Source organism: Stenella coeruleoalba (assembly GCF_951394435.1).
Source record: "Stenella coeruleoalba genome assembly, chromosome: 9".
Taxonomy (NCBI): Eukaryota; Metazoa; Chordata; class Mammalia; order Artiodactyla; family Delphinidae; genus Stenella; species Stenella coeruleoalba.
Genome location: NC_137155.1, coordinates 92754804 through 92767354, shown reverse-complemented (window position 1 = coordinate 92767354; position 12551 = coordinate 92754804). Strand labels below are relative to the sequence as shown.

Below are 12551 nucleotides of genomic sequence, written 5' to 3'. Positions count from 1 at the left end.
ACACTGGATACGGCTCCACTCAGGCAACAATGTCTGATTCACTCAACAAGCACTTACTGAGCCTCTACTATGTGCTAGACACATCTAGGAACTGGGCAAACAACAGGACAAGGCAGACAAAAATACATGTAACTGAGGTATAATGTAATAAGCCCTCACGGAACTTATTTACATTCCAGTGGTTGACTGAGAATGTATTAGAAATCAAGGGATACAGAAGCTGCAAAAAAGTCCCCAATTGCAGAGTCTCAGAGTTGAATAAATGTTAAAACATACCAATCAGCTGACTTGTCTTTTACCCAAATATTTTCAACTATCACATCACAAAACAAAAATAAAAACTAGTACTTTCAAAACAATCAACACCAAACATCTAACTTTTACATCCACATTTACTCAGTCCTCTTTCAGAAAGATTATTATTTTTTATCAGTGATGCATGCTTCAACTTTCTTAAGAATATTTTATACTAGAAACAGACACAAAGGTAGTGAATGAGGAACATGTAGAGTTATGCACAGACCAACTTCAACATTCTTTAAACTAAAAAGAAATAGCTATCAAATGGAACACAGAACATAAAACATTTCTGATTATGAATTAAAATAGAAACTGAGAAGCTTGAGCAAATTTTTACAAGAACCAAAAAAATACCTTGAACCAAGGGCACACCTGAGCACGTAATAAGCAAATTAAACACACATATCCTCCCTCTTCTACAGCTCTGAATGCTTGTAAGAATGAACATGAAAGGCTAAATGGAAATTTCTCCTTTCCAGATCACCATTTCTGGGGCTTAACCCAACAATAAAAGGTGAGCTGGTGATGCTGTAAACATTTCTCCTTGCAGGGTTGCTTTCATTTCTGGGTTGATAAGAAAGGGGTCAAGTGGAAGTGGATTAGATCTATCTCTGCGAAGCAAAACTCTGGTGAAGTCTCAATCAGCTGTATTAATCACTTACAACACATCTATAAGCTCCTCTGAGTTAGTTTAAGAAATAAGATTTGGGCTTCCCTGGTGGTGCAGTGGTTAAGAATCCGCCTGCCAATGTAGGTGACACGGGTTCGAGCCCTGGTCTGGGAAGATCCCACATGCTGTGGAGCAACTAAGCCCGTGCACCACAACTACTAAGCCTGTGCTCTAGAGCCCGCAAGCCACAACTACTGAAGCCCGCACGCCTAAAGCCCATGCTCCACAACACAAGAAGCCACCGCAATGAGAAGCCCATGCACTGAAATGAAGAGCAGCCCCCGCTCGCCGCAACTAGAGAAATCCCGCACGCAGCAACGAAGACCCAACTCAGCCATAAATAATAAGTTAATTAATTAATTTAAAAAAAACAAATAAGATTTGTAGAAGTAAAATGAGGTATCACCTCACACCAGTCAGAATGGCCATCCTCAAAAAGTCTACAAAGAATAAATGCTAGAGAGGGTGTGGAGAAAAAGGAACCCTCTTACACTGTTGGTAGGAATGTAAATTGGTACAGCCACTATGGAGAACAGTATGGAGGTTCCTTAAAAAACTAAAACTAGAAGTACCATATGATCCAGCAATCCCACTCCTGGGCACATATCCAGAAAATATGAAAACTCTAATTCGAAAAGATACATGCACCCCAGTGTTCATAGCAGCACTATTTACAATAGCCAAGACATGGAAGCAACCTAAGTGTCCATCAACAGATGAATGGATAAAGTGTGTGTGTGTGTGTGTGTGTGTGTGTGTGTGTGTGTGTGTGTAGAATATATTATACACATTATATATAAAGGAATATTACTCAGCCATAAAAAGAATGAAATATTGTCATTTGCAGCAATATGGATGGACCTAGAGATTATCATACTAAGTGAAGTAAGACAGAAAGAGAAAGACAAATATTATATGATATTACTTATATGTGGAATCTAAAAAATAATACAAATGAATTTATTTAAAAATAGAAACAGACTCACAGACATAGAAAACAGTTATGGCTACCAAAGGGGGAAGGGATAAAGTAGGAGTATGGGATTAACAGATACACACTACTATATATAAAATAAACAATAAGAATTTACTGTATAGCATAGGGAACTATATTCAATAACTTATAATAACCTACAATGGAAAAGGATCTGAAAAAAATATATGTATGTATATATAACAATCATTTTGCTGTATACCTCAAACCAACACAAGACTGTAAATCAACTATACTTCAATTAAAAAAAAGAAAGAAAGAAAAAAGATTTGAACATTTGGGCCTTTATTCACATCTTTGTGATGCCACAGGTACAGAAAATCTCTAAAGTGGAAGTGAAGGCATTTTTTTTCCTTCTAATGTTCCATATAAAAGATTGAACAGCAAGTGTTACCAGTAATAAATGTATTATTTGTTATATAATTAAGGGTGAGATAGCACCAGAGTTAAATAAAACTTTCTATACCTCTAGCAATTTGCAGGTTCACACGCACACACAAAATAATTACTCCTTAATGTATCATTTATTAATGCAAAACAGTTATTTCCTAAAGCTCTAATGTAGTTTTAAACCAGTACTACATAATGAAATAGCTACATGATAAATTATAAATTATGTGTCAGGTCAGAGTCAAGATGACAAAAATAGTACAGTTAAACAGTGAAAGCTTTAAAAAAAGATGCTGGAGAGTTCCAAAGTGGCTGCTTCCTAGAAGCTTGCAGGGATTCACCTTGTTAAAGGGGACCATGACTTTAGAAAAGAAACACTTTCCTTACCCTAGCCTGCAGGTAAAGGTATTACACTTTTCAACAAGAACCTACCTTTAAAAACGCAAATACACTTACATGTAAAAGTGTAAACGGAACCTAAAACTCCTCTAAAAGAAAAGTTTATTCATTTTTTAAAAATGCAAATATCTCAAGTAGGAACTCAAAATGACTGATTATAGCTTAAACAAACTACCATATATTTCAAGAGAATTAGCAAGTTACTAACTTACTAGATCTCTAGAGGAACAGGACCTGGAGCAGTTACAACAACGGAGGCAAAAGGAGAGATCCCAGGGTGGGAGAGCCAAGTAGAGAACCTTCTGACCCAGCCTACAGGTCAGTAATACCAAGAACAGCAGCTTATATTTCTTTTATCAGGTGCTAACTATGAAATGGAAAGAATGCTGAATACCTTATAGGCATTACCTCATTTAATCCTAAAGAATTACATGGTAATTTTTATAAGGCATGTGCTATTACTTTTCACACTTTACAGATGAGTAAATTGAGGATTTAAGAAGTTAAGCAACACCGACCGTATCACAGAGCAGAGCAGAGTATACAGAGGATACACCCAGTTCCCTGCTAGCTTCTCCCACAGGCCACCAGTGACTAGTTATCTTGGGTATTTTGATTGTGTTGTGTTAGAACCTTTGTTGATATTTTTGTTCAGCGCTGGTTTTAAACAAGAATGAACAAGAGGCCTTATGACTGGTACGTTTATGGGGGCGGGAAGTGGTTCCAACAAAGGTGGGCAAATATGATTCAATTAGAGTAATGGAGCCGATTTAGACAACCTGTAGGTAAATATCTTAAACTGCTGAATTCAGAAGAAATAAGGCGTGACTAGCCCTCACATCTGTGAAGCCACACACACTACCTCCCAAGAAATGACTAGAGAAACTTATTTCAGAGCCCCTGCGTTTCTCTCCAATGTTAACCTCACCACTTAGAAGCTACTCCCAACTATGCTTTTTGTTGTTGTTCTTATTAATGTCATTTGACTTCGAACTTAGAGAATCCAATCTAATACATACTTATTAATTTTTCCTCAGTCAGGACAAAAAGAATTGTTCTGGCCGTTAGATAGAAAAAAAGGTATCACTTTTTTCTCCCCCTCAACCCTTTAATTCTTACTATTTTTAAAAAATAATTTTAAATTTTAAATGATTTCTTCTATAAGCCACCAAAAGTCTTATTTACCTTTCCAACTGAAAGAGTTGTACCTAACTAGCAATGTAAAAAAAAAAAAGTTTTTATTTTGCTTATAGTACTTTTAAAAAATTAATAGACTATTTTTTAGAGCAGTTGTTAGGTTCACAGTAAAAATGAGTGGACAATACAGAGAGTTCTCACATACCCCCTGCTCCCCTACACACATGCACACACACACGCACACACACACACACAAAAAACCTCCCTCACTTTCAATATCCTGCACCAGTGTGGTACATTTGTTACAATAAATGAACACGGACACATGACTGTCAACCAAGGTCCCAACTATTCTTCACATCTTAATTCTCAGAGTTGCCTCACATGACCCCTCGAGGCCAACCAGACCAGTTTACAGACTTTCCTGTGACACAGCAAAGGACATTAGTCGGCACTCCTGTCTGTAGGCCCCCGCCCCATGGGCCATTTCGTCAGTCGGGAACACTGAGTGTTCTCCCCTGACTGACCTCCAAGACCTAACTCTACATTCACCACTTTGGGAAAGAATGCTTCTGACCTCACAAGGCCACAGTGCTTTCGGCAATCTCTGAACATCCTGTAACAGAGATGGACCCATAATTTACATCACAGCAGCAGAAGTTGTTCCCAAGGGGGCTACCACCAAGCAGATAAGACTGATTTGAGAGTGTTAATTCTGGAATAATTATTAAACTTCAATTAGACCAGTTAGCTAGGCATCAGTTAGCTTTACAGTTATATCTGATTAACCGTGATTTCTACATTACAATTGAATCTTATTGCTACAAGGGTACTGAACCTAGTAGCTCCAATTCCACACAATCCAACCAGCTGCCTAGTATTCTGTGACTCTCTTCCCCTTAGAAAAACCAAATCTATAACAAGTCACAGACTGAACTACCCTTTGCAAGCGGCAGGATTGAGAAAGACGGTTGCCTTCTTCACTTGTGCATTGGGAGGAATAAGTTGACTGCCAAACACCTAAAAAGGAACAAAGAGAAGTTTTCAGTAAATGTCCGTCTATTCAGTTAGTGAGCACAGATATTCTTTCATTCCAAAAGAATTTACTACTGGCAGATACGGTGTCTACCCTGGGGAAACGGATTTCATGTTGACAACCCCACCATAAACAACAACAATAAAAGTGCACCTTTATTTAATGAAAATAAGCTGAATTTTATATTGTAATAAAACGCCCTGCTTCATTCACCTACTAAAGGTAAGTAACTTTTCTTTTCTCTGTAAGATATGACTAGGTTTATTACAACCAGTAAGTCCGTAGTCTGTCACAAGGGAAGTTTAATTTGTCTTCAGTTTTCAGAATATAACCTTTTTCTCTTTTAACTTATTACTAAAGCTCATTCATGAAGAATCTTCATGTTACCAGTTAATCTTCGTATCTTTATACACATAAAAAATAAATCTAATACTCAATTTGCCTCCTTTCTTTGCAACCTTGATAAGTAGCATCAACTGGTACAGGAAAAGAAATGTAATTAATATTTACTAAGCACCTAGTATTTGCCACTTCCACACATATTAATTCTTAGTTCTTAGAAACCAAGGAGGTATTAAATATTCCCATGTTTATAGATGAGAAAGCCAAGATTCAGAGAGATTAAGTCAGTCAAAGTCAAAGTGTTAATAAATTACAAGCCTAGAATTTATATGAATCTAACTCCAAACTTCTACTCTATCAGCTCTAAAGAGCTAATAAATGATGAGGCAGAGTTACGACACCCAGAGGACTAGATGCGAGGAGTGAAAATGGGAAGTAACGGGAGGAGAAGGTGGTCAATAAAAGGAATGAGAATAGGAAAACCCCAAAGAGGGCAAAATTGCGAGTCTTAGATTGTGGGAAGTAGGTCTGGGCCAAGGAGGTAGAATTGAGTACAGAAGCACAAAGTAAATATAGGAGAAAAATGGCAGTTACACCAAGATTTTTATTAAGTAACTGACCCCAACTCTACCGCCTCCCTGACAGCCCACTGGAGATCCTTTGTCACCATTGTCTATTTCTTGCTTTAAAAAAAATAAACTTCTATTTCTGAATACTTCAGAAAGACACACTATTTCTTTGTAAAAAGTTTCTGTGTACGTTATAATTACTACTCTGTTTTCACTCTTATTGAGTTAGATCTTAACATTTTGCTGCCAAATCTCTAAATATCGTAATTTGTTCTTTTTCTATCCATACTATTTCTGGAATTTGGCCAGAAATGATTTAATTAACCTGCCAGATTCCAGATCTACAGTTCTAGATTATTCCTCCTGGTCCTGGGTTTTTAGCCTCTAGAAGTCTTATCTACCTGCAACTCATGTCTCAGGTTTACATGAGACTACAATGAGGTGAGTTCATGTGAGATTAAAAAAAAAAATCGGGCTTCCCTGGTGGCGCAGTGGTTGAGAGCCCGCCTGCCGATGCAGGGGACACGGTTCGTGCCCCGGTCCGGGAAGATCCCACATGCCGCGGAGCGGCTGGGCACGTGAGCCATGGCCGCTGAGCCTGCGCTCCGCGATGGGAGAGGCCACAAGAGTGAGAGGTCCACGTACCGCAAAAAAAAAAAAATCATATTCTTTCAAGAATTTAGACTGAAAAGGGAAGGACACAGACAGGAAAAGTAACTAGAGGGAGGGGGCTATAAGGATGAATTCGCTTCCTTTTTTCAGATGGAAGGAGCTAAATGGGTGTCGGGAAGTGGAGAGTTAGAACAGTGGGAAAAGTAAGAGGAGATGGAGTTCAGAACAGAGGTGGAGGTATTTACTTTGCACAAGAAAGGGAGTACCCCATGACCACTCTTCCTTCAAGGGGGAAAGCCTTCCCCTCCCAAGAGGATTTTCCAGTTGCTAGTGGAAAATTAGCTTGGGGTAAAGATCACCTCAAATTTAATATTAAAGTTTATTTGAATTGATTTCCAAAACAGCTTAGAGCCATAAGAGATAAAAACAACAAAGCAATTGAATTCTTGAAAAGATTTAGAACAGTTAGGGAATCACTAAAGAGAGGAATTTATTAATAGTATCTATTGTCATTGTCATCCACGGAAACATTTCAAAAACAAACATGAGGTCTGCCACCCACCTCTCCTACTAAATGCATCATGTCTTTTGTCATTTTTTAGTTTCATGTTTCTTTTTTGGTATTTCTGACATCGTATGCCTGAATGACGTAACAAGAAGGCAACTCAGTCGTGCAAATTAATCTGCAAGGTATAACGCACACGTTTGGAGGGGAGGGAAGAACAAAATTGTGGCCTTAAACCTGAAAGGATTAACAATTCAGCTACAACTAGATAGATGAATATTTAAGTGCAATATCATGGGAGAGGGTCTGAATCAGTTGTGCTAAAGAGACAGGCTTTAAAAATATGAATCAACAGTTTTAAGAAGATTTGACTTTGAGAGGTAACACCTGTTCTGAACTGATATCCTTGGGGGTTATTCGGATTAGGGATGATTCGGGCTTTAGCCAGATCTTCAAGGACACCTGCAGACATGAACAAATTCCCAGAGTGCCAACCAGTCCAGTTCTGTGTTCTCTGGACTAATCCAGAAGTAAACAAGTCTAAAGGGGTGGGCGTCGGAACTGCTCCTCACCAGATTGTCAACCTCCTCCAGTTCTATTCAGAGTTGGCTGGCAGCCTGATTCACCTCGATAGTGGGGAAAAAATAGCCAAGCTGCGCTGATGCAAGGCACTGTGCAAGTCCCCCTGGAACAGCCTGAGATTTCTGCACAGTGGAGATAAGGCGGGTTTTAATTGTTTCATATTAAATGGCATTACCTGAGCTTCTTGACAGGCTGCTCTCCTTAGTAGGTTATCACTATCAAAGTAAACAAAACAGAATGAACGTTAGCTTTAATAAGTAGGTTCAGATCCAAGCAAATCATCATCATTTTTAGAAATATGTATAACTCTTCCCTGTAAAATACCCAAGTCAAAGTTTCTTAAGACCTGTAACAAATCATGGGCACATTTGAAAAATACTTTCTCTGAATGAAACCCGGCGTTAGGTTTCCGTACTATGGGAGGCATGATAATCCCTCCTCCCTCTAAGATGTCCACATCTGAGAATTCCCTGGCAGTCCAGTGGTTAGGACTCAGTGCTTACGCTGCCATGGGCCTGAGTTCAATCCCTGGCTGGGGAACTAAGATCCTGCAAGCTGCGTGGCTCGGCCAAAGAAAAAAAAAAAAAGGATGTCCACATCCCAGAACCTGAAAATGTTATCTTATGTGGCAAAAGGGATGTTGCAGATGTGACTAAGTTAGGATCTGGAGATAGGGAGAGAATCCTGGATTATGCAGGTGGGCCCAATCAAACCACAAGGGTCCTTAAAAGCAGAGAGACTTCAGCAGCAAATATGACCATGGAAGGATGGTCAGAAAGATGCAACCTCACTGGCTTTGAAGATGGAAGGCGGCCGTAAGTCAAGGAGTGTGGGTACCCTCCAGAAGCTGTGACGGCAAGGAAATGGGTTCACCCCAGAGCCTCCAGAGGAACGCTGTCCTTGCCAACACCGTCATTTTAGCCCAGTGAGACTTGTGTTGGACCTCTAATCCACAAAACCATAACATAATAAATTTGTGCTGTGTTAGATCACTAAGTTTGTGGTAATTTGTTAGGGCAGCAGTAGAAAATGAATGCACATACCCTGCATTTTTCTTATCCAGTAGAAATTATTCAGGTCATTTGCCAGAGATAAATTTAATATGTAGTTGCTTCTGCTAGTGTTTTATCTAAATCAGGAGTCCCCAACCCCCGGACCACAGACCGGTACCAGTCTGTGGTCTGCTAGGAACCAGGCCACATAGCAGGAGGTGAGCAGTGGGTGAGCGAGCAGAGCTTCATCTGTATTTACAGCCGCTCCCCATCGCTCGCATTACCACCTGAGCTCTGCCTCCTGTCAGATCAGCGGCAGCCTTGGATTCTCATAGGAGCTCGAACCCTACTGTGAACTGCACATGTGAGGGATCTAGGTTGCTCACTCCCTATGAGAATCTAATGCCTGATGATCTGAGGTGGAGCCGAGGCAGTGATGCTGGCACTGGGGAGCGGCTGCAAATACAGATTCTCATTAGCAGAGAGGTTTGACTGCACAGACCATAATAAGTCAACTGCTTGCAGACGCATATCAAAACCCTATCAGTGAGTGGCAAGTGACAATTAAGCTGCATCTTACGGAGCAGACTGGACATAAGCAACACACGTCGGGGGTCACTGTCTCCCATCACCCCCAGATGGGACCATCTAGTTGCAGGAAAACAAGCTCAGGGCTCCCACTGATTCTGCATTATGGTGAGTTGTATAATTATTTCATTATATATTACAATGTAATAATAAATAAAGTGCACAGTAAATGTAATGCGCTTGAATCGCCCCAAAACCATCCCCTACGCACACCCGGTCCCTGGAAAAACTGTCTTCCACGCAACTGGTCCCTGGTGCCAAAAAGGTTGGGGACCGCTGATCTAAATCTCTTATTTTTTATATCACAGTCAGATACTCAATTATATCATAAACAGAAAATTTGGGCATGAGGCAAAATTTTGCCTTGCAAAAATGAAAACATTCTATCAGAACATGTTCATCTATTCAGCATAAAGCTTTCTAAAATGTTTGTGCCACTTATACCTTAAGAGCACTTTAAATGGCTGACTGCCTACTGGGTTCCAGAGTCTTCTCCTTGTAAGAGTCAATTCTAATGCATGTTGCTGGCACTGCTAAGATAATGCCTTCAGCCTGGTTAACAACAGTTAAGAAAACTAATACCCAGAAAACATGACCAATAAACAATTTATAGGAAACAATTAAAAGGAGAAAAGTGTTATTTCACTTAAATTTTCTGTCTAGACCTTTTTCATAACATCAAAGACCTTGAATTTTGCATTTTTATAGTAATTCAAATCTAATTTTGACATTTAAATTTGAACTAAAAAAATTAAACAATCTTTTGCTTTCTGCCATGGTTGCCGTCCAAGGCTATGGATTTTTCTTCCATAGCCAGGCTGGAGGAGGACCGCTAGATTTCACAGAGCAGTCAGCTTCTATGAGAAGGTGTCTCTTCCCTAAGGGGAAGTATCTCTGCTGCCAACCTGAAACCTAAGGGCAATGACAATGTCCCATTACAATTATAATGACACCAGTACCTCAAAAGCACTTACGGTTTTACAACGAAGATTTGAGGGGGACCGATCCCTTGTGAGGTCTACCCCACAAGGCGCCTTTACAGCCAGGTTCAGTCCCCTGCTTGAGTGACACTGCTCCCTACTACCTTATGGCAAAGGGAGTCCTACAAGCTCCCCTCCCCTCCCCCACCCAAGAGTCACAAATATTCACGTTCTGCTCTTCTCTTCGCATGCCCCTCCATCAACTGCTCCCGGTGAATTATTCTAACATCAACAAAATATACACACATGTAAGATGAGGTAAATTCAGGGTACAAACTAGTAAAATATTTAAAAATAATTAACATGTCGGTCACCCTTTACAGTTGACTTGATCCCTCACGCTCATGCCCTTCTGCACAATGACGAGGTGAGATACTGAGCCCTCAGTGACTGCCAGATCATAAAATAAAACCGGGTTCCTTGTAGTCAGCTGAGCATTGTCACCAGATCCCCCCAGGCTCCGCTAACCCTCAGTCTAGCTTCCATACTGCCTGGGGCACCACTTCCAGCCTCACAGGACTGTCTTCCTGCAACCACCTGCCTCAAAGTGTTTTTCCTAGTAGACAGAATGACCTGTGCCTCCACTCTTTTCCTATAAAGACATCCTGTGGATTATCCTGTACAAGTATATGCTGCTATAAAAGCTGAGTGCCTATCTCTACACCCCTGTCCCTTTCCCCCAGCCAGCTCCTCCTCTTCCTACTAGGGACAGGCCTCCGAGGGCGCCAGGCTCCTCTGGGTCACTAGTAGATACCATCTTCCTTACTGAATCAGCCACGCTGATGCCTGTGGACCCAGCTGAAAACACAAGACCCCCAAACATATACAAGAATATGGGTAGCCCCTTGGATCATTTTTTTCCTCAATTCTTTTTTGCTAGGAGTAAAATTTTGATGGTTAAACTTGTGATGAAGTGTATTATTCAAGATCTCAGCTCTCTCGAGCTTACTGATACTGCCTGATCAGCCGGCTATTCAATATCAATCGATTTTTTGATCGTTAATTCCCTGGATTTTACCGTGTCTAATGGAACGTGCGTGCTGCCGATGCCACCTGTGAGAAAGCCAGAATATGCACCACTTTAGACACTGAAAAGAAATCCTCGTTATAATCACACTTAATTTTTTAAATAGCAAAAGTGGTATTAACTATGTTGATCACGCTCTCTGAACCAAACTGTATCTAAAAATCAAACGTATCCTCAGAGGAAAAAATATTTCTCCTATTGACATATTCTGATGGTCTACAGAAAGCTCTAAAAACTATTTCAAAAAAGAAATTTCAAAAACATTTTCTGTAACGGCTGCATTGGTGGAATAGAAAGTAACTTAAAATTCACAGAACTACTACTGTGTGCCAGACACTATGGCAGTTCTTTTCATAAACCTTTAATCTCTGCAACAACCTTGCCAAGGCAGGCATTATAGTCTCATCTTACTGATGAGGAAGTCCAGGCTCAGAGAAGCGGGAGAGCTGGGTTTCAAACCCACGCCAACCTAACCCTACAGTAAGTGCCTTAAGGCTCTCTCTTCTTAATTTCAGACAATACTGAATGGGCAATACTCCTTTGGATGTATACATTATAGCACATTTATTAAATTTATCACATTACTTCCTAGTTTCGTCTAATATAACTCTTAAGATTTACAACCATATAATATTTTTAATAAGTTCAGGTGGAATAAAGCTCCCAAAAGTGATTGGTGAAACAAACTTATTTAACACAAGGTGCCAGGTACAGCACCATGAACAAGATTTGGTCCTGACCTGAAGAAGCGTAGGATCCACTGGCAAAGAATAGCTCTTGCTAAATACCAGTGATATAGTAAAAGACATGTTTCTTGATAGATAACATGCCAGGCACTGTGCTAGATGTCTGGGACATACCAGTGAATAAGCCCAACATTCCCCATCCTCATGAAGTTTACACTTTAGAAGGGAAGAAAGGCAATTCGATTGGCGATCATCAAATGATGTGACTTTTATGTGCACCATGAAAGAGGCATATAATAGGGGCATCTAACCTCGCCTTGAAGGAATTAGAGAAGACTTTTTACAGGACAGTGAAGTTGAGATCTGGGAGATAAATAAAAAGTAGCCAGGCGAAAATAGGGAGGAGAATGCAGGCAGAGGAAAGAGAATGTGAAAAGCCTGCAAGCGCTAGATCACGACCAAGGTAGGAAACTGAAAGCAGTTCGGGACAGCTGCAGGCAGGAAGCCACGGAGGAGCCAGGTACAGGCCAGACCAAGAGCGTTTCTTAACCTATTTAAGGAATGGGGATTTCATCCTAAGGGCCATAAGAAGCCATTAAAGGGTTTTAAGAAGAGAACTGATATGGTCAGGTTTACATTGTAGAAGGATCATTCTGGCTGTAGTGTCAAGAGGGCAAGCGTCAAAGGTAAGATTGAATCCAGGGAGCCAGGGAGGATTCTTCAGGAACGCAGGTCAGCGAGG

The 12551-nt window shown here is 40.3% G+C and overlaps 1 protein-coding gene across 6 annotated transcripts in view; it reads right to left on the bottom strand.

Annotated features, from left to right (window-relative positions):
* The window catches only part of AGK (acylglycerol kinase), a 124186-nt gene that overhangs the window by 45603 nt on the left and 66032 nt on the right, over positions 1-12551 (bottom strand). For 5 of the 6 annotated variants that reach the window (XM_079932167.1, XM_079932162.1, XM_079932165.1 and 2 more), the window contains 2 exons: positions 7712-7751; positions 4831-4910 (listed from right to left, as the gene is read on the bottom strand). Coding sequence is in view for 5 of the 6 variants with exons in the window: in XM_079932162.1 (XP_079788288.1) it covers positions 4831-4910; positions 7712-7751 (120 nt within the window). In the remaining variant the exon portion in view is untranslated. Of the gene's footprint in view, positions 1-4830; positions 4911-7011; positions 7649-7711; positions 7752-12551 lie in introns of those variants that run through there. The other variant, XM_079932166.1, reaches the window with a different exon arrangement.